Below are 27,450 nucleotides of genomic sequence, written 5' to 3' on the forward strand. Positions count from 1 at the left end.
AATTCCAAGTTGGAGAGAATATTACAAACTGAGGGAGGGTAATAGGCCCAGTCAGACCCCTGAATGGGCAATGTGGGTTAGTTTATGGGAATGCCATTGAAGGTTTGTAATATTCTCCGAGGCTTTCGAAATCCAACAGGGCGCGTCCCCGGGTTGCGGATAGGGGGAAAAGGGAGATTTTTCACATTTGTACTGTAATTAGCCAATGTGGTATTATCTCCTATGGTATTGTAGTGCGAATGAATGATCTTATTCTATGGGAACTCGAACCTTGTAATGTATTGTTTATCAACTTCAATTTTCTAAGCTTGATAAGGTTTTGAAGACAAACATGAGATGAGAGAATTGCCTAATAGGAAAGTCACATCAGCAAAGCTTTTACATATGCAAATGCTATCCATGGGGTCATGTCTAGCATTTAATATGTATGGCAATGACTGATTCTTACCTAGCAGGGGTACTACAAGACCACGCGGACAATTCGATTAAAGGCTTAATTGGGAATAATATATTTTCCAGAACTGAAGGGACATTTTTTCCGGGGTGACTGGCGAGTCGGAGAGGGTAGAAGTTTCCGTTTGTTATAATTGACAAAATAAACAATCGGGCGCTTTTTATTTCTATGACTTGCTTGGTATTTTGTGAATTATTGTTTTTTGGTTTTGGAAGGTATGCGATTCACTATTGAGCCTTAAAACTATTTTGCATCTGAATAGCATTGATATTGTCAAGTCTGTACCAACACCCTAATCCCACACCAAAATACCCTTTTCCTATCCCATGGCGTTTATGTGGTCAGTAAAGACTATTCAGCCATTACCCCTCCTTATCTTCGGCTTTGGACTGACTTGCGCTCTCATTGCCCCACCAAATGCTGCAAAATGAAAATGAAAATGAAAAAATTTAGGTATGTTGTTTTAAAACAACATTGCGCTTTTAAGGGTTAAGTTAGTTCTTTACCAATAAGAATTCAAGCTAAAAGATCAGGAAAAAATTTGTTATTTTTACATGCAAACTAAAAATTAAATTACAACTTTGGGGTTCTCTTGATAACGAGATTTAATTTAACATAATCATATTTATTTTACTCATTAAATATTTATTCACGTTATAGCACCTGGTCCACGGGTCGTGGAGGTATTGGCGATGGTTGGCCAGATTCCTCAACTGAAACTGCCAATAAAGATTGGCCGTCCACCCAAGATACGTTCACCGATCTTGTTCCTGAGTTTGAGCCAGGAAAGCCGTGGAAGGTTTGTACGCTTCTAGGAAAACAAAAGCAGAAAACAATCTCACCTTCCGTCTGTTACATGTTCTAGGGCACCCAGATGAAAATCGAAGAGGATCCGACCATCACACCAGGAAGCATTGCTCGCAGTCCAATCGCATCCATCTCAATCGGTGCGGCCAAAGATTCGGACCTATTTGCCAACAGTAGCAAGCCGTCGCCAACCGATTCGCTGAGCTTGTCCTCGTCGACTTGGAGTTTCAATCCAACCAACAACAATTTCTCCAGCTCCATTTCCAAGCTAGGCGGGAACAAAAATACGTGGTCGGACGCAGGCACTTCCGATTTGTGGGGATCTGGCCTGGGTAGTGGCGCAGGTGGTGGCAAAACTCCTCGTGGCCCTCCGCCGGGTTTGTCCGCTGGTAAGAATCCGGGAGGTTTTGGATCCAACGGCTGGAATCAACGTCCGGGACAGGGTGGAAACAACTGGCCCGCCGGCGGTGGCGGCGGAGGTCCAGGCTGGTACTCCACGTGGATTCTTTTGAAGAATTTGACTGCACAGGTAAGATCCGTATCATTTAAAAGTTATTTTCAATCATATATTTTCAAATCCTTGGCAGTTTTGATTCTATAACATTCCCCAGAAAACCATTCCCCAGAAAACCAATCCCCAGAATTCCATTCCCCAGAATGTACCATTCCCAGAAAAAAATAAAACTATTGCTTTAATTCTGAATGGTTTATATTAATAGCTAAAAATCAAATATTTGTTCGTAAAAAATCACCGGAAGAAACATCCTGCCAAAAATTCTTATTTGACAAGAAAAACTTCGGAAATAAGCATGATTTGCCTTTACAATTTAGGCTATTGGTATAATTATTGGCATCGCAACTGCTTACTTTTTCAACATACATTTTTCCTTCTTTTCTGCATAGGCTGTTCTTTCGAGTTACAATGTTTAGGCTAGTTACAATCGGCACCACAAGCACAGATGTTTAGAAATTTGAAAAAAAAAAATATAATAAATATAACAGCAATTTAACACCGGTGGTTGTAATAATGCCCATAATTTCCTGAAAAGTGCAATTCGAAAGAACAGCCTATGTAGAAAAGAAGGGAGAATCTATGTTGAAAATGTAAGCAGTTATAACTTTAAAAAATTTACTAAGTGCCTTAAATTTAAGAAGAATATTGTTTAAAAAGAAGGAACATTGTTGGGTTTTTGAATGCCAAAAGGAAAACAATGATACTTTTTCCCTTCTTCATTAAACATATTTAGAATTGTTGGCATTAAAACTGCTTATATGTTCACTTTTTTTATTCCATTCCATAGTATTGGAATAATAATGAAAGCCCTTCTCATACCGCATGAATGAAGAGCCTTTGAAGCCATTGGGATAGATCCCTCCAACCGTTTGCAAAGAAAAACGTGGTCAGTTGAGTCTTCAGTATCTTGTACACTGAACAACATCAGAAGAATATGCGTTTTCTCTGTAAATTTTGCACATCACTTTTAAAACGTTATTCATCGTAAAACAAGTGCTGCACAATTTTCACAAATCTGTCAAAAACAAAACATTTTATAGCAACGCAACTAACAGTTTGTGAACTTTCAAGATAGGTTGAAATATCAACATGCAACTGTGTACAATGGTAATTAAACGTTTGAACCATTGTAGAATATTTTTATGGATATGTATGTATGTATACATTTTTACCTTAATTTGTTACATATACCGTACAAGAAATAGATATTTGCTCGTAATAACACTATAATGTTAAAATCCTTGCCTATAATACTTATGACACACATGTGATACAAGAATCACTGTACAATTGCGCTTGAAATGAGTGCCATACTGAAAATTCTCTCAGTTCAAGTCAGTCTTGTTAGAATTTTCTTGACACTGCGTACCGTTGTACAGGAATCATACTCGTATCACATGTCTGTCCGGGGTAAACATATCATTATGATCAACATTTTACTGTTTGTGTATCGAATAAAACTTTTTAGCAGAGTATATTAAGCTTTTCTGGGGAATGGATTTCTGGGGAATGGTGCATTCTGGGGAATGGATTTCTGGGGAATGGATTTTTGGGAAATGGTACATTCTGGGGAATGGTACATTCTGGGAAATGGTTTTCTGGGGAATGGAATTATGGGGATTGGTATTCTGGGGAATGGTTTTCTGGGGAATGTTATAGAATCGCAGTTTTTTGTTGATAATCTCTGTCTAATCATGCTCGGCAATAAAACACAATTTCTATTTTCTGTAGATCGATGGGCCAACACTCCGTACGCTATGCATGCAGCATGGACCGTTGCAAAATTTCCATCTGTATTTGAACCATGGAATTGCCCTCTGCAAGTATCAATCTCGCGAGGAAGCCAACAAGGCACAACAGGCATTGAACAACTGCGTACTGGGCAATACGACCATCTGCGCTGAATCTCCCACAGACAGCGAAGTGCAAACTATTTTGCAGCATCTGGGAGTTCCGGGAGGAAACAATACCAACAACAACAATAATAATAACAACGTTGGAAATATGGGTTCCACTGGTGGTGGACTTGGTGGCAACAACAATTCCCAACCATGGCGCACAGGAGGTTCTCAACAGTCGAATGTTCGTTCTACGGGTATGTATAACTTTTTTGAAATAATTGATCTAGCAAAGAATTGTCTAATTATCATTCACCGTTCTATTCCGCAGATACTTGGGGCTCTGGATGGTCATCTTCCGGACCAACTATCAACCCATGGACTCTGGATGGTCCTACCGAGCGAGGCACTCCATCCAACTTGAACTCATTTTTACCGGAAAGTCTGCTGGCCGGAGATTTGAACTGAGTGTCAAAGTGAGTAAAACATGATCAACACTGTTGAGTGTCGAAATTGCAACCTTTTGCAGTGTGCGCCGCAAACTCTCTCCACAATCATAAGCGCACCCATACTATTACGATCGTATAAAGTGAAAATTAGGGAAGTGCAGCGAAAAATGCAATTCAACACACAGGTCTTTACTCAAATGCATGTACAATATCAGGAATAGTGTTTGTAGAACAGAGTTGCAACAGATTGATATTTTGTACAATTTTATTTTTGCTATTATTATGGAACACACAAGTTTAAGAAGAATAGTGTAATGGTTAGCAATGGAGTAGCTTTTAAGACTTTATTACCTGATCTTATTTTTGTTAACTTTATGTTTTTATATGCATATTTAAATTGTCGTCTAATTGAAACGAATCTGGACAGTTATTCACAATTGCAGATAACTGAGCATGCTTTAAATACAGAAGAAAAGTACCGAAAACAACTATTATCAAAATGATAGATTTATTACTTTTTTATCGAGCACCATTGCATTTATTCGCAAACATACATGGTGTGAACACTAGATATGAAAGCACAGGGAATCAATTATCAGCGATCTCATAGCAAAAGGGGCCAACCAAAAAAGAACAAAACAAAAACTGAACACTAGGGCCATCCCAAACATGTTTTCCACACGATTCGGCGTGATAACGTGGGTTTACGAGCTGTGGTTGTGATTTTAAGCTGGATTCAAAAAACGAGGCACATCCAATTAAAGTAGCTCGAAAACGCTAAAAATGCTTCCCGCTATGATGTAGTGTATTTACGAAACCAAATTCTTGTCGGAATCGTTTGAGCTACGAAATGGCTCGATGCACAAACGTTTCGCAGAAGTTCTGATTTTGAGTAACTGAGTAGATCCAACATATCAGTCAGGGAAGGAGGCGGAGTCCTAGGGGAACTGCCTGCTCCTTGGCGGCCAAAATACCATTCACCACTGAACAACCGATCCGTACTACATACTGCGACTGTAAACTCTTAGACTTTAGGTTCCAGTTTTAGGTTTTGAAATTTGTTGGCATTGTTTGTTATTTGTTTCATTATTAGTTTAACGCAATTCGCATTCCAATGTATTAACTCGACACAGAACTGTGTTTAGTTGTAGAAGTGTGTAAGAGAAGGATAACCTAGATCATGACAGATGACTTTTCGATTGATGAAATTGTACATTTGCGCAACAAATAGCTACTTACTAATATTAATAATCCTAAAGCAATATATGAATAAACACACAAACAAAACTGTATCATTAAGTTAGCTTGTAAGATCAACAAAATGTTATTTATTTTTCTAATTAAATGGTAACACACAATACACAAACAAAAAAACGAGAAATCATTGGCCAAAAATGTGATAAAGCGCTTGGTTGAAAACCAAACACTCAAACAAACAGCCTTTAGTGTTAAATTATACTAGGACAAGGAAAATGCTACATTGTTTTCGTTTGTTTTTACCTCTCTCTATACATATTGAAGTGACTAATCGAAGCATTAATTTTTACACTCTTTCTCCGTATATATTTCACAAAATACAACTGAATAAATAATGTCAAAATAAAACAAGATGCATCTTAGAATGTAAGATCGTAGAAATAATACCTATCGATGAGAAAATGAATCAAAAGTATATATTTTTATCGAATATAATGTGTGTTTATTAGGGTTAAGTACATTTGAAAAGGGAATTATATAAGTATTTATCGAAGTATCGTGTAAGACATTGGAAGAATTTAGCTATAGGCGACAAGCCAAAGTGAGATTGACACACATACACATTTGTCTTGCTGAACAAAACCCTTGTAACATATATACAACTGTGACAGGCAGATAATTCACGTGGCAAGTATGAACATTGATAGTAGTGTAAGTATCGGGATGATCAGAAGCATATATTTACAGATACAAATCACAATAAATGGAACTATTTAAAATATCCAACCGATGTGGAAACATTTTCAGTGTTTTAGCATGTTAGACGTTAGTGTGAAATCAAAGTTGGTCAAATGTTGTAACATAACTAGGTATAGGAAATGTACCAACGCACCAGTAAACGAGATGCAGCATCGTCGACAATTGAAAAGTGATTTTTTTTCCTGCCGAATGGCAGCCTCCTTTCGGGGATACATATTATCATTGTAGACTTTCGTGAAATGAGAGTTAATTTTATACCACACGAAAAAGGAGGAAAAGTCATGACAATATTTTTAAAAACTAATACTATAACGGTTCATCGAAGAATGGTAATGTGACCCAAATAGACAATTAGCACAGCCAATCAGTAAATGAGCAGAGCAGGATACAATCTCTTCGGACAAGCAACAAACTAAGAACTGTAGGAAACTCTGAGGAACAAACACTGAGAATACTTGTTTAGCAAATCGAACCCGTCTATTGGTTCGAATCCACATATGACTGAATTGTTTGTACACTTTCCTGATTGTTTCTGTAGTTTTCCAACTGGAATGGATAAAATGTTGTATTTTTTGATAACTAGTGACAACAGATCTGCACCCAAGCTACCTGATGGGATCTAGACGAAAAAGTAGTATAATAGGATTGTTTCCTTATTGAGTAGAATTTCTTGCAGTAAGAAGACTGTGAGTTGATGTACCACGGAGTAGTGAAAAGTCATAAATAGTTGGTATTCAAAATTCTAGTCAGCGTTCTTTGAGGAATGATTCATGGAGGAAAATGAAATAAAAATTATCGCTTCATTTCACTTTTAGTAGCCTTGATTGGATCAAATATTCCAATTGCAAATCGTCGAGTTAGTATTTAATTAAGTTAGCACACAGTCTGAACAGATCCAAGACTTTTCGTTACTCTTCGTGGTATGTTTGTTCATAATCTGTGATCTATAATTTTTAAGTCAGTTCTTTTATCTCTAAATTTCAATAATGGTATAAAATCTACTGAGAGAACAGATTGAGTAACCAATACATTTCCTCTGATAACGTAGCAAAGTAATGTGGTAACAATTGTGAAACGGATTGAGTCAAATAGTATATCTAATGCAGTTCGTAAGAACGATAAAACTGTGACAGATATTAAACAATAGGAGCTAATCCAAGAGCGCTTACTATCCAAACGGACATTTGGTGGAAAATTAGCAGCCATCGGAAAAAGGTGCTCTCGTAGAAGAAAGTCTTTGATACTGTACTGTTAATTAAAACAAAAGAATTAAATACAACCTTATTAGTACTTCTAGCTGTATAAGCAATCTTATGATAAGAATTTGATCTAGGCTAGTTTTAACACATACACCATCATAGTCAAACGGCGAGGAAACTGCTTGCATATAAGTGAAGCCAAAATTACCTTTCCACGTACTTTGTAGTAATCTAATTCCCCCACAACAAAACAAAATCAGTCAAAATCGGTTCATTCGGCCAATTTTTGGCAGGGTGTTTCAATTTCCTACGACAAAATTTCATAAATTAGTTTTAAATTGTAGCCATTGTGCGACTGACATTCCTTTTGGTAACCAAAAAAAAATAAGAGCTATCCACTTTTTTTATGTTTGTGACATTTCCACCGCTTGCTTCATTAACGAAACAAAGAATTTTGATGGTGCCGGTATCTTAGGCGTATAGGTTTCCCGTGTATAGTGTGACTACAAATCACAAACGTTCCACATATAGAAAGGTCTGCCGGGAGCTGGAGTCCGAAATTTCATTCCTATTACTAATATTTGTCATTTTCCTATTGAAGTGTGATGTTTGTTTGAATATTCTGGTACGTTTTTGTATCATGATTATTTGTTCTATATGCTTGTTTGATAAATTCTTAGTATGTACATACATTGTAGAGAAAAGCCACATATGCAATATGAAGTGCAACAGAAAATGAACTGGTGTATGGTACTATGCGTACCATGGTACTATTGTGAAATATACTGAAAATATTGATTTACTGTCATTTTGAAGTATGAGTGCCAAAACATGTTGTAATATCAGACGATTTTTAATTCGTATATCAATTTCCGTTGTAAGCTATTTCAAAGTATCAGTGATGTTATTGTTGTAATGTAACACTTGTGCGTCAAGTTTTACAAATCCATCTAGGTATCCAAATTAAGTTTGATCATTTTATATGAAATATAAAAAAAGCTGCAAACTCAATCATCGAACCCACTTTGGAACGTATTTGATTCGTAGCCCATTTGATTTTAATTGCATTAACGGAAATACTTACTAGCAATTTAGCGTACAAAAGTGTATTCATTTGTAAACAAGCGTTTTTCTTTAAATTCAATTAATATTACGATTTATTTTATATTTGATGTTGTTCATTCTTTTGTGAATGAATAATATACAATCACCAAAATGACGCTAACTCTCGCATATTTATGTTTATCTCTCTTAGGCTTTCAAAAATTAAGTTTTATCATTCCTATAGTAAATTTTTATTGAGTATTATCATGTGAATTCGACCTTGCTTCATTATCTAGTCCTTGCCAATCGGATCAACTATTGCCAGATCACAAAAAAATCGATCGAACCAAGTATTTCTATATGTGGAACATAATTAAAATGAAAGTGTAATCAAATGTTGATACCTCCCCAATTAAAAATGAGACCATTTCTGTCAAATCTCTATATATGTATTTAGCTGTAAATCGATATTCGTAGTTTGATAATGATTGTTCACATTACATAGTTCGTAAGTTCCAGTGGAAGAAACAACCATATATGAATTTCACCCAACAACAACGAATGATAATTACTTATAAGCATTACATATTAAACAGAGCAAGAATCATACCTGTAGTTCGAAGAATATACTTTTACGACAAAATCAACAACATTAACTGAACAGTCGAACAAATGATACCAGCTACATTCGAAGGAAGAAGGCCGAAAATCGGTGTTCCTCGTACAGAGATCCGGCCTGTACCAATATAAGTTGTAATCAAACAAGATAAACCAAAGAACTTGCAATGCGGCTAGCAAAACTCAACAAATTACATATGTAACAATTCGATTATACTTGTTGTGCCTAAAATGTTCCAGAACGAAGCAAATTCGGTGAATCAGACAAAAAAAACGCTAAGGATATATGACGAAACAATCCACTACATAGACACAGTTTATGCACAAGATGCAAAAAAGTCGGTATACTTACATATCATGCCATTATAAGTTGTTTTATTTTTTTGTTGTTACTGTCAGTATTTATTTCTAATTCAACTGCTCCAATATGCATTTGTCTTCAAATTTCCTACTTACCCGCTCTACCAAATAAAGCTAATAGACAGAGTAATCAAGAAGATCACTTACTATAGATAACGATGCAAGTCTTCTAGTAGTTACTAAGTTATTTATTATCATTGTTTTTGCTTTTCCAGAAAAGAAATACGAACTACTGCAATAATACTCGTTGGAGTATAAATTCCGTAACCCACTCCCATAACTTAGTAAAAAAAATCCTCAAGCAGTGGCTGTGAAAAGTTTTCAACTCACCGCAAACATTCAAGTGCTACCCTATCCAATGGAGAATACTAGCACAATAAGCACACGACGACGCACAGGAACTTTAACATCCTGATTAAAGCAAATAATTACATTATTATGCAAGCACGATCGGTTGTTATCGGGTTGATTCGACCGTTAGGGACAACCAAAAATGTTAGTTTTCCGCTCTGGCACAGCAGCACAAATCGTTCGTCTATCCGGTGATACATATGAACAAAACAAAATAAAAAAAAGATTCCGCCAGGAAAGATATAGTTTGTTTCTTTCGAGCGAGAGTAAAATCTTCTGTGATCATATCTTCCTTCAGACTAAATTTATGATTAAATAATTGGCACACACACACACGGATAAGAGCAATCTTTGGCATATACCGATGATAATGTGTATTTAACCTTAAGCGCACTTGAATTAGTTTTACTTTCTTAATCATCGATGGTATTTAGGTTTATATGCTTCACCGTATATGTAGAATCATTTAAAATATAGTTAAATAAGTATGAGTACCGTAAATCACAGGAAGTGGAAAATGAAGTCTCATGCGTGGGTCTCATGATGAGAAAAGCGCCAAACTAAGAACGTTACAAAACAAACGTTATGGCTGTAGGGTTTTCTGGAACGTAGTAAAACATGGACACGAAGTGTCGATGGGTGTACAGGAGAGTGTATTCTGAAGAAATTTGTATGTAAAAAGATCTTTCAATTATTAAGAAAAGGAGATGTGGTAGTTTGGTACTCATCAAGTAGGCTGATGAGAGGAATTCAATTTATGACCAGTCCAACTGTCAAGAAGCAAGCACGTAACCTACCACAGGTAAATTTTCAGAAACCCTGTGTATTGTAGGTAACTAAGTGAATTTAATTCAGAGAATTGTATTTTGTTTGATCATGAAAATACATGAACAAATGTGGCGTTACATTTGAAAAAGGCCAAAACGTTAAGTTACTTAACGTATTTTTGCTCCTCTATCAATGGCTGCAAGACTATTTATCTTTGTTACCTTTGAAATTGGTCAAACGTTGTTGTATGTCGATGTCATTATACACTACCCGTCATAAATATAGACTCACAATAGTAGTTTACGCAACAAGGTGTAGAATGAAGATTTTTACATCACGAATCATAAATTTATCCAACGAAGCTTGCCGAGTTGGATACATACGACGAGTGCTGTAAAAATCGAGTTCTGCACCGAGTTGCGTACAACGTTTTTTGCAATTTCATAAATTACCGATTGAGTTTAGTTATTAACAAAACTTTTCCATCAAACTGAACACTGATGTTCATAGTATTATTAAAGAAAATCTGATCATAGCATGTTATACTGTGCAGTTGTCACTATTTTTCAAAACTGCGTCCAGAAAGCATCAAGAAGTTGATCAAAACTGAAAACAGTGCTGTAATGGTTCATTACGCAACGCAAATCAGTGCTGTAATGATCCATTACAGCACTCTTTATTTGGTGTGGGAAATTAGGCCCTTTCCTGACAAATTTGCGTGAGGTAAACCAGCCTATTACGATGAGAAATTGCAAAATAGTAGTTTACGTAACAAGGTGCAGAATGAAGATTTTTACAGGACGAGTCGTACATTTATCCAACGAGGCTTGCCGAGTTAGATAATTACAACGAGTGCTGTAAAAATCGAGTTCAGCACCGAGTTGCGTACAACGTTTTTTGCAATTTCATAAATTACCGATTGAGGTTAGTTTTTAACAAAACTTTTCCATCAAACTGAACACTGATGTTCATAGTTTTATTAAAGAAAATCTTATCATAGCAGGTTATACCATAGATTTATACTGTGCAGTTGTCACAATTTTTCAAAACTGCGTCCAGAAAGCATCAAAAAGTTGATCAAAACTGAAAACAGTGTTGTAATGTTTCATTACGCAACGCAAATCAGTGCTGTAATGAACCATTACAGCACTGCTTATTTGGTGTAGGAAAGTAGGCCTTTTCCTGTCAGATTTGCATGAGGTTAAACAGCCTATTACGATGAGAAATTGCAAAAAAAAAGCATTGCAGCAATATTGCATCACTCTGACTCAGCTCAATATCTCTAAAACCAGAACACCCACACCATTATATAAGTCATAAACGCTCAAATTTCATCACATTCGATTCATTGAATCCGGAGCTATAACAGTCTACAGTTGGTCATCGGATACTTATGCCTTTTTCTAGAATATTTCTTACTGCATGTATAAGATCGGACTATTCATCTTTCCCAAATTTGAACCATTGATAGGCAACTAGTTGACCAACTTACAGTAAAAAAATTGAGCATTTTTGGTGCACTTTTCTAGTTTGATAGCTAGTTGAGCATTTTTAAGAAGTGAAAATTTTGTAAGTCCTCAGATTTTGGAGATATCGGGGTGAGTCAATGTGCAATGTGATGCAATATTGTTGAAATACTTTTTGTGAGTCTACTTATGACGGATAGTGAAAGTACGAAATCTCTCCAACAGATGCCGCAGAAGTGTAAATTGCTGAGAATTTCTCTTGGGATTCATCCAGTGATTTTTTTTTATTCTTCCAGGTATACCTTCTGGAATTGCTCCAGAAATTCATGCTGGGATTCATCCTGAAGTTCCTGACTTGATTTCTACCAAAATTTCTTCTTCTAGCTTCTCAAAAAAATCTTTAAGGATTCCTTAAAGAATTGCTCCGAAGATTTTCTCCCACGGATTTCTTATATGATTTCGCTAGAAATTCCTTTCGAAATTCTAATTTTCCTATAAAATTTCCTACTGGGATTCTTCGAGTTATTCTCGCTAGGATTTCTCCAAGAATGCCTGCTGGAATTGCTGCAATTATTTCTGTTAGAATTCTACCTACTGGAATTCTCCCCGGATTTTCCTGCAGGATTGTTGCAGGAATATTTGCTGGTATCTCTCCAGAAACTTTTGCTTCGATTCATCCCTCCAGTTCCTTCTAGGACTTACTAGTAGTTTCTGCAGAAATTCCAAGGACTGCGTAAAGTATTCCAAAGGTTTTTTTTTCAGTTACTTCTAGGAATTCAATTCCTTGTAATGGATTTTTCAACAAAAAAAAAAAACAACTAATATTCTACAACGAATTTCTACTGGGACTCTTCTAGGCATTTCTACGGAAATTGCTCATGTAATTCTTCCAGGAATTACTCTAGATAATCTATTAGGAATATTTCCATAAATTCCTCCGCATATTAATCCAAGAATTTCTCCGCAGATACAACTCAGACCTTCGAGAATTTCTTCAGAAAGTATTCGCCCAGGAATGCCCACGAGAATTTCTCCAATGATTACTTCAGTGATTTTCTCGTGGGATGCCTCTGGGGATTTTCTCAGAGATTATGTGCTGCTAGGGTTCCCGCAGGGTTTCCTCTGGAGATTAATCTAGGCATTCTTTTAAGAATTCCCCCCTTATTTTTCGAGAAACTCTCGCATCATCTCAGAACTTGGCTTACTCACTTTTGAGAGTTTTTAGTTTCACCCAGTAGTTTTAGTTGGATAGATCTGGAGAAATCTCTTAATTTATTGAGGGCTGTTTGCAGTTCAGAAGGAAATTTCTCGGTCTACCTTGATTCCTTCCATGAATCACTCAAGAAACCGTTTTTCTTTGATCGCAGTACGCGGTTGGGAAGAAATGATACTTCAAATGGCTGCCACTGTAGAAAGTTTCTGCCAGGAACCGATTGAGTACGGCATACAATTTCACAAGGTAGGCTAGTTTCCAATGTAAACAACATCAATTTTGAACGTAAACATGTGACGTCGTTCGTATCGTCCTTTTACGTTGATCAAATTGATGTAGAGTACTAGATCGTTTTGTTCACGCCTTAGAACGGTTTGAATTACGTCATCTAAACCTTCTGAATGTCAAGTAATTTCTTAAACGATTTCTTTTGAACACGAAACGTCAATTGTCAGAGCACGAAAAGCTTAAGAGAAGAATGTAGCAACGATTTCATTGTGCTCAACCACACGTTCTCGAGGCATGCTACGCGAGTTTATCATTCTATTTTAACGAAAGTAACAAACATTAGGAACAGGTTTTTTTTCCAAATATCGAAGGATTAATTTTCCAAAAAAGTTTTCCCTTGAAAATTTGAAAAACTTTCCAGACATGCAAGAAAACGAAAAACATTCGAATATTCATCCAACCATCTTCGCACCCTCCTGTACACCCATCGAGCCACGTAGCAATTTGAGTGCAATCGTTAGAAAATGTGCCATGTTCGCGAGCAGCCACAGTGATCATTACAATCCCGCGAGATTCAAGTGCAATCAATCTAACTTATGATCTGGGCCTGACGAGTCTGCATGCAATGTACTAATTCACCCATATCCTTGTCGAAAGATGAGTATGTTTAGGTGGTGAATCAACACTTAAGGTAAAACCGATCGCAGTTCACAAGCTGTATCGATCGTAGTAACAGCAAGCAACCGACACAGATGCGCCAAAATACTCAACAAGTCACGGACTGTGTATCGAAAAACCTGCTTATAAAAAAACGCGACAATGAAGTGTTACACACTTATTAAGTAGGAAAAGAACGATTCTTGAAATACATTCAAACAGTACCTGCAAAATGAAGAATTAAATCAAATATTGTGAGCGAAAGCTTACTTGCTTGCCCTCCCAAAATGGAACACGCAAAAGGGGTTTCCATGGAAATGAAAAACAGGACATGTGCTACTACTATTGATGCCCATATTTTTGGGTGGAACGAAAATGATCTTTACGGTCATTCAAATCAACAAAGAAACGACTATAGACGGATTCAACGTCCTCTCAACCAAGGGTGCGCGGGTAATAAACGGATATTGAACAGACCCCTTCGCCAACGCAAAGTAAAACGGACATTATACGTTAACAAATTGCCATATAATATCGTTGATTGAGAATTTGGTGCTAAAGAAATCTAAAGTTACGACTAAACAAATAATCTTGCTTTTAAAGGAAACGAACGTAAGAGGTACGGTGTAAATCAATAATTTATTAACCGGAAGGCGATGAGTAACAGTAATAATAATAGTAATAAGTAGCAATGTACGCGAAGTCACGCAACTTTTTATTAGTAGATGTGTATTAGTCTTAAGAATACCAACCTAATCGAACTTGTTTATTGAGAGGCTACGGTCGAGTGTGTGCTTGAAATCATTAAAAAAACGAATCAAGCACAAAAGCTGCAAGAAAGAAATGAAATACTATATGTAACAACTAAGAGGCAGAAGCGCACGATGAATTGATCTGCGCGTATTCGAGGATCAATTAGACTTAACCAAATCCCGCTACACGAACGCGCCGTTTCGATCGCGTAGCTTTCGGGTATATGAAGACAAAGCCACATTGTCACGCCAATAAAATGAAGTGATGGTAGTAATATATTGTTAGAACTAATAGCGAAGAACGTGCGTTTGCAGGATACGCACACAACTCAACGTGAAACAACGGGGCACCCGCCATCGTGTTGTATACAAATAATGAGAGAAAAAGCAAAAAAAAACAATATGAAATGAGCAAAACCACCTACAATTTTTAAACAGTATTTGAAACAAATGTAAACGATAAAACAACACAAAAAGGCAGGAAGACAAAATAAAACTGCTAACGTTTAGCCTTAATGAATATGACTACCAAAAGAGTAAAGAGGAACACAACAACTATTATATCAAAGATGTTCATCAGAGAACGTAAAAATATATATACATAGAAAAATGATTATTAGTACAACATACAAGGAAAACTATTTATTATAAAGTTGAATTTAAAGTGTAACAAAGAAAATCGGAGAACTTATCTTAGACAGTAGCACACTAAACTAGGAGAAATGCAATAATACTGAGTTCAGGTGATCAATCAATATGGATGGTAAGGGTTCTAGTTAAGGGTTTAGACGTAAGGCATCAGTTTGGTGAATCGTGGAAAGCATGGTTCGATGTTGAATGCGAAACAGTTGAGCAGACAGGACAGTAATTTTACACAGGTATTTCAGAATGCTAGGAGAGTGACCGTACTCGGAAGCGCATACTTAAAATGACGAAAATTTAACTGTGTTTGGCATGGTGTTCATCAATCACATAATAATCAACTAAGAGAATACACTTTTTAAACCATAGCGATTACAGTGAATGGGAAATTTTTAAGCAGTAAATAATTGGATATTTTAGCGAAAATTGAAGGAAAATGCAAACCTACGTATTATGAATACAAAGAAAATCTATGATGACGTAGACTAAGTACCAAAAAAAGTGGGAAAGAGATTCCTTGAAGTTTGAAAATTACTACTTTAAATCGAAGAACCATCAAAGAAAAAATTGCGCAACAACAGCCAAGATAAGAAGATTTAAATTCTAAATTTATACAAATAGACAAAATGGCCGGACTCTTAGCAGGTTCGAAATCAATAATTACAACAACAACAAATAAAATGAACATGGTAAAAACAACGTAGCAATTGATTTTAGAAGAAAAAAATAATCAGAAGGAGCAGTGAAAAAATATATTGAAGGCTGAAACCGACACCCAGTCGTGTGTTTTAAATTGAGTACCACAACAACAAAAATCTGTAGGAATAATTACAGTAGTCTTGAAATATGTTTGACAACATTAGTAGCAAAATATTACCTTAAGACTGATTTGAACACTAATCAAATTGTGTACTGCTGAAAAGTGAAGCGTGATGATTGACACGTACAGTCTCACGTTGCGTAGTATTACGCGAAAATATCAGTGACTAATGAACACACTCACGTTCATCTGTACATGTAATTTGCAAAAGAAAGATTTGCATGATCAACTTTGTCGAATGTCAGCAGAACTAGAAGAAATGCATAAATTCAATGAATTACAAAACATAAATCATTCAACATTTAAAACAACACCTAAATGATAGACGAAATATCATTTATATAGTAGATAACGAGGGAATGAAGGACAACAATACATATGTAAGCCATTCTTTTAGGAAACCAACTATATTGGGCAGAACAAACTATTGATGATATATTTTAGACGCAATTGTAATGTATTTTATTTAATACAAACTAAAAGTTAAGTCACAAATTATACTGCGAAAGTTACTAGACGTAACGTATATCTAAACACCGAAAAGAAGGATGAGAGTAACGAAACAATAACAAATCAACACACAACTGATCACAATTCAAACCAAACTGATTGCAAAACCACAAAACAGCTAACAATAGCATAACACAAAATCGTACTAAGCTCTAAGTATATAATGATATTGATGTGAGATTTTAAGATTTCCAAACAGTGTATTAAAATGTAACGAAATATTGTCCAATTCTCTATTGCTTCATGTTCCTCTTGACAAACCCGTTTGTTCTACTACAGCTATAAATGCATCTACATGTCTTTTATCTTCCCCTCAAACAAAACACACGAACGAAAAAAAAAAATCACACTTATATACAACATCATTCGTTTCCACGAAGAAGCGCATGTTTTTCTCCGCCAAACATAAGCATAGCGTAGATTTAACGTACCAGACTACCTTACATCATTTTTTGATTCAATGGTTGTACTTTAACGATGACTATGACTTCACACTGCTATTTATAACCGTAACGTTCCTCCACGACGTGATGGGGAAGCTGTAACTCAGATTCAAGATGCATTTCCATAGCAACACAATACAAACAGTAGCCAAAAACAGTACATTTACTACTAAATACGTCTAGTGAATATTCAATGTGTTTCCCTAGCCACTAAGCTAAACTGTGTTTAGTTAAAATGAATCTACATCCAAAAACCGTTTTCATCAACACAAAACTCAACCACAATACTAAAAAACTAACAAAAAACACTTACAAAACAACATACAACAATTGATAAACTTGACCAATCAAAATAAAACGTAAATTTTGCTACACTCAAGTCGATAGGGACAGGTCAGATACAAAACGATATATTTTCCTAAGTTTTTGTACTGTACGAAACCATTCGATGCAGCAAACGCAGTGAATAGAAAACCATCCCATAACGCATACCACTTAAGAGACACAAACAAAAGAAACAACAATACGCTTCAACAGACGAAAACAACACGAACACAACCTTTTACTAATGATGAAAGACAACTGTGTGGTTCAAGAAACCACAACATCCCCCCTCAAAATACATTCGATTTGTAGCAATATGCGTGAGACGGAAACAGCAATCCGGTAACTGACTAACTAAAGCAAACATTCGACTAAATGTAGAGGCGATGAAGAACACATCCAACCTACCGAACACTTTCAATGACCGCCAATCACCACAAACAAACATAACAAAATCAAATACCAATTATTATTACGATTAGTGAAAAAAACAAGCAGCGCAAATCGTCAAAACTTTACCATAAATTGTGTCGATATCGGTGTCTGGGCGAAGGGTTTCGGTTCAATATAGGACACTTCGTGCGATCCTCCAAATTATCCCTTTCTAGTGTTTCCCTCAACCCTGTCCTACCTAGAATATGTTTGTTTCTACCCTACTAGTCATTTAGGACACACAATTTGATTCCTTCGCCTTCAAATCAATCGTCGAAGCTTTTTCGTCCTCAGTCCAGTCCTTGCACTGAAATCCTTCCTGCACACCACCGAATCACCTCCCATAACACGCTATGCGCCGTTGAAATCCTTAAGAAGATGAAAAAAAAAACCTAGAGGGTATCCACGAGAGATCGACTCGAACGTTTGATACGCAAACCGAACCGTTCGTCGATTTCGAGATGGATTGATCTCTGTATCCATGTGATGTGTATTAATTCTGCAAGGACAGCAAGAAACACAAAAAAGATATTTGTAAGTTTACAATAACTTCAAATGAGAAGAAAATCATTACATTATATCGATGCATTATATTAAAAGAATGAAACAAACACTCTACTGTATAACAAATATGGATAATAGCGGATAAATATTATGAATATCAATGTAACCGTAATTGTATTCGTTAAATGAGAATAAACATAAAGAGACCAACAAATGTTCGTCTTATGTATTTGCACGACTCTAACGTATCCGAAAATCCTTCCATATGGACTGGTAAAACACGTTTTTTTAATTGCTTTTTCTATTGGAATTAACTTCTTCCTGTGAAGAATACTGTTACGATGGGAAATAAGGCCGAGAATTATGACTCGTAACAAACAATAACTTTATTAAAGCGAATATACAAATAAAGTACGAATTAAAATATACTGGACGCGCACGTTGCGGTACTTCTACTCGTGGTGAACGAACGATGACAGTCTCGGTATACGTGGCAGTTAGGCCCGAGCCTTTGACAGTAGAAGGATAACAGAGTCGGCGCTAGGGGTGCCAACACCTCCCCTGTTTAATAAAGCTGATACGGCTCGTACCGAACTGGTGCGCGCCGCTGCCGGGACGATCTTCGCTGGATAACTTCCTCTAACTCAGGTTGCCTAACCGGAGTACGCAGTCGACGTCGTTGCTGATCAGGCTCCATCAAGCTACGCAAGAATTCCAACTGCAACTCGTCCAGTCCTTCAGGCTCCGCAGGCGGTTCAACTGTTTCTACTGCAGCACCGGAGCTAGATGGGTTCAAACTCCAAGTGTCGAGCAAGATCTCGAGCGGAACTTGAGGGCCGATAACCTCCGGCGGGCTGCTGCTAGTATCGTAGCGTTTTCGTAACTGGTTGCCGTGGCAGCGAATGAGCCGTTGTCGATCAGGCAGCCAAATGTTGTACATGACTTGCCCAATACGCTCCACTACTTCTCCTGGTACCCAGCTCCAATCGTTTCCGTGGTGTACTTGCGCGTACACTTTGTCCTTGACTTCGAAGCATTTCGTCTTAGCCCCATGTTTCTCGTTGTACTGGCTAGCTTGCTTGGAGTTGACATCCTTGTAGAACTTGCTTGGTGGTCTCATGAGCTCAAACGATGTTCGAAGCGGCTTGCCGAAAAGGATCTCGGCTGGTGATTTTCCTCCTGGTGCATTTCGGCTGGGTGTAGAGCGATAGCAGAAAGAAAGTATCTATGGCTTGTTCTAGATCTTCCCCTCCTGCTTGAATTTTCTTCATTGTTCTTTTGAAAGTATCGACGAACCTTTCTGCCAACCCATTGCTTTGGGGGTGGAAAGGCGCTGTTCTCAAGTGGGTGATACCGTTGGACTCGCAGAACCGTTCGAAAACGTCGCTGGTAAGCTGGGCCCCGTTGTCGGAGACTAGGACCTCCGGCATGCCGAATCGGCTGAAGATTTTGCGAAGAATTGCTATGGTGGCTTCTGATGTGATGCGCTTGGTTGGTACTACCTCCGGCCATTTGGAGAGTGAATCAACTAGCACAAGGTAGTAGGTATCGTTGACGGGTCCGGCAAAGTCCACGTGAACCCTCTGCCATGGTTTCTCGGGGACTGGCCAGGATTCCAATTTCGTTTTTGTGTCCGTCTTCGCTACAGCTGCGCATTCCTGACAGTTTCGGACCAAAGCAGTGATATGGTCGTCTATGTTTGGCCAATACACAAAAGTTCGCGCCAAGGATCTCATTCGATCGATCCCCGGGTGTCCTTTGTGTAGCTGATGAAGCACCTTCTGTTGGAGCTTCTTGGGAATGACAACTCGATCGCCGTACATCAGGACCTTTTGGGCTTCATACAGCGATTCCCGTCGAGCGAAAAACTGTTGTATGCCTGGATCTTCGGATGTTGCTTTACTTGGCCAACCTTTCCTGATGTAATCCCTCACCATGCGGAGGGTGTCGTCTTCGGATGTCGCCTCCGCTATCATTTTGTATGACACTGGTAGGTACTCGATAGATTGGCCGACGATGTTGCAGATAACCTTCTCGATTTCGATGGAAGCAATCACGAAATCCTCATCTAGCTTGATGTGAGAATTTATTAGTCGTGACAGAATGTCTGCGTGTCCGAAGTGATCCGTAGAAATGTACTCGATTTGGAAATCGTACAACAGCATAGTTAGGGCCCACCTTTGTAGGCGGTTGGCAGTGTAAGGGGGGATTCCTTGCTTGGAACCAAAAATAGCCACCAGCGGTTTATGGTCGGTCGGTCTGTAGGGTGAAGCGTCTTCCGTAGACCATTCGATGAAATTTGGTGACCGCGTAAACCAGCCCCAGTGCTTCTTTCTCGATTTGGCTGTATCGGGATTCAGCAGGGGTGAGGCTTCTGGAAGCATGGTACACTGCCTTTTCGGAGCCGTCTGGGAACCGATGAGCTATGCGGGCGCCAATGCCCACATTTGATGCGTCTGCTGATACAACTATGTCCATTCGGGGGTTATAGTGCGTCAGCATGAGTGGAGACTGCAAAATCTCCTTGAAACGATCGAATGACCGTTGGCACTCATCTGTCCATTCGAAACTGACTCCTTGCTTCAACAGTCCATCCAGCGGGTGACGAAGTTGTCGCATCTCCCGAATATACTTCCCGTAATAATTTATCGCACCTAAGTACGACCGCAGCGTCGGGACGTCGTTTGGCGGGGGCATGTTCACTATCGCTTTCACCTTTTCGGGATCAGGGCGGATGCCCTCCTTGTCCAGAAGTTGGCCCAGATAGTTCACCTGGCGCATGAAGAAACGGCATTTTTCAATTTTCACGGTGAATCCGTATTCCTAGAGGCGTTCTAGCACTTTGTACAGGTTCTTCCTATGCTCTTCTTCTGTGCGTCCCCCAACGAGGACGTCGTCGAGGTACGGACACGTGCAGTCTAGTCCGGCTAGCATCGCATCCATGATTTGTTGGAACGCTCCTGGGGCGCTCTTGATACCGGGTGACAACCGGTTAAACTGGTAGAGGCCCTTGTGAGTGTTGATATTGATCAGCTTCCTACTTTCTTCATCCACCTGGACCTGGAGGTACGCATCGGATAAATCGATATGGCTAAACATTGTGCAGTTAGCCATTCGATTGAAGATATCCTCCGGAAGAGGCAGTGGATAATTGTTTGCCTCCAGTGCGTTGTTGAGTCCGGTGGAAAAATCGGCGCATATCCTGACAGTGCGGTCTGGTTTACGTACCACCACGATTGGTGCAGCCCAATCTGCGTACGTAATTGGCGTGATGATACCGTTGTCCTGGAGTCGCTTCAGTTCATCTTCCACAACGGCCTCCATATTGTACGAAACCGGTCGCTTTGGCTTGAACACCGGCCTGGCGTCCTTCTTGAGCGACAAGTGCACCTGCATTTTGGAGCATAACCCCAACTGGCCGGTGAAAACGGTCGGGAACTTGGACTTCAGTTCGGCGACTTGGTGGTCTTCTTGTTTGGTGTCCACCAGTTTGCAAAAGGACGAGAATGGTACGTCCCACAGCCCAAACTCATCGAGGAGGTCTGAGCCTAAAACGTTTAGAGAGAGATTAGAGCTACAGACGTAACAGTTACCTTCTCGTTGGTCGCCACTGATCGAAATGTTGGCACGGAACATGGCATCGATTCCCAGCTTGTCACCGGATGCTGTCTGCACTTCACAGTCCGGTAGCGATGTTTTGGGCGCTCCGATCTTGACCCAGTTCTGTCTGGATATGATGGTAATATCGGAGCCGGAATCTAGCTGGAGGTTGACCGGAACACCGTTGATGGTTGTCTCGACGTATCTCCGGCTGCGCGTGACATTTTTAACGACGACAATTTTCGTTGAATGCTTGTTCCAATTTCCTTGCTTTCCTTTTCCCGGCTTTGGCCGAGGCTTGGATGAAAAACAGCTGCAATAGCCTTCCTTGTGGCCCGTTCTACCGCAATCCCGGCACTTGTGATCCTTGAAGTTGCACTGGCTTGAAAAGTGCATGCCGCCACATGACCAACATGGCGTTTTCGGTGCTGGATCCTTCGCTCGGTTCGGTTTCTCCTTTCGATTCGGCTGCGTCCGAACGGCATTCGAGGCGACTACAGTTGACGAGGGAGGTTTTCCCCCAATGAGCACCGTGTCCCGCTTCAAATTGATGAGACTCTCACACTCTTCGACGATCTTCTCGAGGGTCATATCGCTGGTCTCGTTCATTCTGGATAGAAGGCGCATTCGGATGTCCAAATCCTTGGATGATTTCAGCCCACATACGAAGATAAGGCATTTGAACTGATCTTCCTTCAGTTCTTGGAGCTTGAAGTCAACACACGCCTTGTTTACTTTACACGAGTAGCTGATAAAATCCTCATCTTCGTCCTTCATCGTCTGAAGGCACTGATAACGTCGATGGAACGTAGAGACAGGTGTGCCAAAGATAATCTTCAATTTGGCGACGGTTTCCTCGAACGTAAACTCCTTCGACAGTTTGGGGAGGATGAATGACGTGTACCGTTCGTGCGCTGAGGGATTCAGTTTTCTCAATAACAACCGCACCTTCGCATCGTCCGCAAGCTGAGCGGCGTCCTTCTCAAAAAGGTCAGCATAACGCGAAAACCAGGCATCGAATGAACCAAGGTCATAGGCGAATTCAGTGATATTCGTCGCTAGGGAGTCCAAAATCAGTTCATTGCGATTTGCATTCTGGACGTTCCCTTGGATTGCCGATACCTGCTGCGATAACTGTGTCATCAGCGCCTGCTGATTGCTGAGTATCTGCAAGATCGTTTCCTTGAATGGCTGCTCTCCGCCGCCCGACATCGATGATTGTGCTTGAGGTGGTTGCGACTGCGACATGTTTCCCCCACGGCGGTTATTGTCTAAACTTTCGACGCGAAAATAGACACGACGCGCAAATTCCGCAGACTCGTCGCCACTTTGTTACGATGGGAAATAAGGCCGAGAATTATGACTCGTAACAAACAATAACTTTATTAAAGCGAATATACAAATAAAGTACGAATTAAAATATACTGGACGCGCACGTTGCGGTACTTCTACTCGTGGTGAACGAACGATGACAGTCTCGGTATCGATTGATGCACCAAGCGAAAAGAAGAAGCAGTTTTGACATCCAAGCGGTGTGCCGTCGATGAGATCCTCATCGCTGATTGGTCGATGGATGTAAACGGCACACCGCTTGGATGTCAAAACTGCTTCTTCTTATCGCTTTGGTGCATCAATCAATGAGCCTCTGCACGAATCTGGCCTACTGCTCACTCCCACAGAAAGTATGAAAACAGCGCGCACAGTAAAAGTCAAACTTGACTTTTACTGTGCGCGCTGTTTTCAAACTTTCTGTGGGAGTGAGCAGGATAGGACAAATTCGTGCAGAGGCTCATACGTGGCAGTTAGACCCGAGCCTTTGACAGTAGAAGGATAACAGAGTCGGCGCTAGGGGTGCCAACAAATACTTACACCACGAAATCAATTATCTGACATTTCTCTCTTCGTTCTCTATTATGTGCTGTCTCATTTTTTTCGTATTGATTCTAACATTAGTGATCCATTACATCTAGCATATTGGGCTCCTAAAGAGAGTAGATTTCACAAAACATATTGTGAAATCCCATTTTGTATTTTAGTCGTACTTTAGTGATTGAGCCGTTCTAGATCTTTTTTTGCAAAAATCGCGTAGAAAAAATTCGATTTACCGGTAAATTAAAAAAAAGAAGATTTAACTGGTATATCCTTTTCAACCTCCAAATTTTCACGACATAACCTCTACTTTGAATCGCCAATAGGGCACTTGCTGGTTTTATCTCGTAAATATCGTGATCTAATGGATCACTAATTAGTGATCAATACGAGAAAATTAGACAGAGTATGCTCAACAGATCTTGATTTTACTGTGAAACTGGACGTGATGAATTTGTTTCACATAAGTAGTAAAAAATTCAGATATAATATAGCGACCGTGACAAATGTAGTGAGGTAACGATCACAGAACCGTATCCTGTTGAAAAAACAATGTTTTAGGCCTGAAATATTAATTTTAGCTAGGGTATTGGTTCCCTTATTAAGCATGTGGCTCCCATTTTCATCCTACGAAAAACATAGGATTGAAGCGTTGTTTTTTTTTTGTTTCATATGTTTGTATTTTTTGTTAGAAGTCAGCACCCATGAAAACGAAAAGAACGAAATCAATCGGTGCCATAATCGCTTGTTTTCGAATAGGGTGAATATGGGAGCGTGAGGTTACTGATAGCACACATACCCTATATGCATGATGTCTGCGGGGAAGATTCTACATATTTTTAAACATTTCTTTCAACAACGCAAAGATCGTAGCAGGGTGTGAGCGCGAGCGGCTGCGTTTTAAAAACTGTCACGCGTTTTCTTTGCTCCGCGTTGCTTTGAATATGGCCGGCCGACTTGAGAAACGGCTGGTGGTGCTATGCCGTTCGCAAATTTTTCCTCGGAAGTCTTTGCGAATTGATCTTTAGTGTTCAACATATTTCAGGTCAAACATGTCTAAAGGTCCAATCTGCAGAAGAGAGGCTCTCTTTGGTTTCCCTCTCTTTCGTTAATATCTCAGCTATTTATTTGTATTATGATTGTCTCCTTGCATTGAACGATAGTCAAAACAATCGGCTTTTGATTTGTACTGCAAATATAGTTGAAAAGTGTACCATTACATTGCAATAATTGAAAGAGAAAGTGAACAAAGAGAGCCTTTCAAATGCAGATAGGACCTATTGAAATGTTTGGCCTGATTTGTCTTCTCTGGCTTAATCTCTTATTTTCACTAAAAAGATATTCTCATCTTTTATTGAAAAAAATAAAAAAAAAAAACAAAATAAAGGTGTTTTTGGTGCACATTGGCTGCATTGTTCAGCAACTGAAAGTTCTTTGACGTTTGTCAATTATTGCAGTTATCCCATTTGATTCGGTAAGTGAAACGTTAACAGGTTGCAGTTGTCAAACATCTACTGTATTTGTTAATTTCGTTAAATTTCATTCAATCTCGCCATTCAACAACTACTTAAACTTGTGTACATAGATACCCCTCTCTTTCACGCGCTGCTATTTTGACGGACCCGAAACGATTTTCTTTATTGTTCAAAATTGATGGAAAAATAAACAAAAAAATCTGGATTTTGTCATGTAACCGATTGTGCAACTTGGGGCTGACAAAATCGGGTCATCCCTGTATAAAATTCAGAAATAAAATGGCGTCACGGTCGCCATGTAGTGAGATAAGGACGTTACGATACCAGTTCTCACTATCTTAATATGAGCTAAGGTATTTGAGTATTAATTCAAAAGATATGGACCAAGGACTCATAGTGACTGAATCGTAATCTCACATAAAAGTTGAAAATGAAGAAATAAATTGTACTTGAGTTATATGATGTGGTGCCTTAGATGCGTAGAATAAAGGATCTTTGCGGTACTTGTTACTTACTATATTTTCACATCATCGGTTAGGGGGCATCCATTTAGTACGTCACGCAAAATTTGGGAATTTTTGAACACCCCCCTCCCCCCTTCGTACGGGTTTTTCGTATACCTCATGCATTGCTTGTCACATTTTCCTGGACCCCCCTCCCCCTCTGAGCGTGACGTACTTAATGGATGCCCCCTTACACGTTTAGAATAATTTTTATCTTTTAGAAGTAAAATGCAAACAATTAAAGTTATCCCATATACAATTCCATACAAACATAGGAGCGAAACGCAAAGTGTAGGAATAACTGATCGCTTTCAAATTTTGCTCAAGCTTCAGGATCCGAAATGGTACCAAAAAAACAAACATTCTGGAGCTCGATTTGAAAAGGTCGTATGTGCTTTTGTCGATTAAAAAATCGATCAGTTGGATTCGCTTATTATAGCAAAAACCGTTGAAATTGAACAACGTTGATACATACAGCAGAATCATCACAAAACAGGCTTTCCGTTCCATCATTAAAAGTCTCCAAAATATCTTCCCTATTGCCACAATAACTAAAATAAACTGATCGAATTTTATATCGACAAATGTACATACGACCTATTCAAATCGAGCTCCAGCATTGTTCTAAAAAAACGACCACTATGACCCCCACTATAATAGTATACAGGGGATGGCCAAAATGTTTGGGATAGGCAACTTTTTTCCTCCCACAAAAAATTCAACTGTTGCTGTTGGGAATCGACTGTAATCTTGACTCTATAGATTAACGGCTACGCAGTCTTAGGGTTCAAAAAAAAAAACGAGTTTTATTATTCACCCGACGTTTCAACACGGGGATAGTGTCTTCCTCAGGGGGAAAATAAATATTGACGTTTTTGGACAAATGTTTTGTCTAACTTTAACTGTCTCGTTTTGTGTCGTTTTTGGTACATGCTTACACTTCGAAATCACTTAAACAGTTCAACGGTTTTTTGGCCCGTTGAACTGTTTAAGTGATTTCGAAGTGTAAGCATCAGTTCTACCGCTGTTGTCGTCGAGAACAGACGGAATCAAACGCGTTCTCCGGTTCTCGTTTACCAGCTATTGTGCTGTACATGCTGCAGCTTGCAAGCGCGCTTTGTTCGTCGGTCGTTCACCGTAGCTTCATACGCTGAGGTGCTTACTGCGTCGTCGTTCGGATAGCGAATAATTGAAATGTGTGATGTTATTAACACCGCTCAATTTCGTTTCCCGGTGGGCAGCCCGCGCCCCACTTGGACGGAAATTGCCAGCTTCCTGAAAAAATTGGACACGGATTTGACGGTGATGGACACAGTGTACAAGACGGCCCATGATCGTTCTTTATTTATAAAATTTACGACGTTGGAAGCAATGCTGCAATCACTGCAGAAAAATACGGAGCCGATAAAATTCGTATATGAAAGCGGGCAATTGGTAGATGTCCGAATGTGTGTCGCAGGTACCAATGTGAAGCATGTTCGGGTGTTTGATTTACCGCCGGAACTAACCGATGACCAGTTATCCCACGTAATCGGAGAATTCGGGAAGATCGAAAGGATTGTTCGAGAAAAGTTTCCCGAAGAGCTCGGTTTGGGCCACCTGTACAATGGGGTGCGTGGTGTGTATATTGATGTAAAAAAAGATATTCCACCAG

At 39.0% G+C, this 27,450-nt stretch overlaps 4 protein-coding genes across 4 annotated transcripts in view; 2 read left to right on the forward strand and 2 right to left on the reverse strand.

Moving 5' to 3' along the window:
• LOC109425149 (protein Gawky) overlaps window positions 1–18,563 on the forward strand; it is a 51,284-nt gene extending 32,721 nt beyond the window's left edge. Inside the window, exons 8-11 of the mRNA XM_062850968.1 lie at window positions 1,115–1,253; window positions 1,320–1,790; window positions 3,507–3,870; window positions 3,945–18,563. Coding sequence (XP_062706952.1) covers window positions 1,115–1,253; window positions 1,320–1,790; window positions 3,507–3,870; window positions 3,945–4,081 — 1,111 coding nt within the window. The 3' untranslated portion in view covers window positions 4,082–18,563. The remainder of the gene's footprint in view (window positions 1–1,114; window positions 1,254–1,319; window positions 1,791–3,506; window positions 3,871–3,944) is intronic.
• LOC134286671 (uncharacterized) overlaps window positions 1–27,450 on the forward strand; it is a 276,510-nt gene that overhangs the window by 138,909 nt on the left and 110,151 nt on the right. The gene's annotated exons all lie outside the window — the stretch shown is intronic.
• Window positions 18,915–20,514, reverse strand: LOC134286319 (uncharacterized protein K02A2.6-like). The gene is made up of 2 exons (XM_062847923.1): window positions 19,646–20,514; window positions 18,915–19,542 (listed from the first exon to the last, which is right to left on the reverse strand). The coding sequence occupies exons 1-2, from the start codon at window positions 20,512–20,514 to the stop codon at window positions 18,915–18,917; spliced, it is 1,497 nt and encodes a 498-aa protein (XP_062703907.1).
• Window positions 21,173–23,197, reverse strand: LOC134286320 (uncharacterized protein K02A2.6-like). The gene is made up of 2 exons (XM_062847924.1): window positions 21,943–23,197; window positions 21,173–21,897 (listed from the first exon to the last, which is right to left on the reverse strand). The coding sequence occupies exons 1-2, from the start codon at window positions 23,195–23,197 to the stop codon at window positions 21,173–21,175; spliced, it is 1,980 nt and encodes a 659-aa protein (XP_062703908.1).

This window comes from Aedes albopictus, chromosome 2 (assembly GCF_035046485.1).
Source record: "Aedes albopictus strain Foshan chromosome 2, AalbF5, whole genome shotgun sequence".
Classification (NCBI taxonomy): Eukaryota; Metazoa; Arthropoda; class Insecta; order Diptera; family Culicidae; genus Aedes; species Aedes albopictus.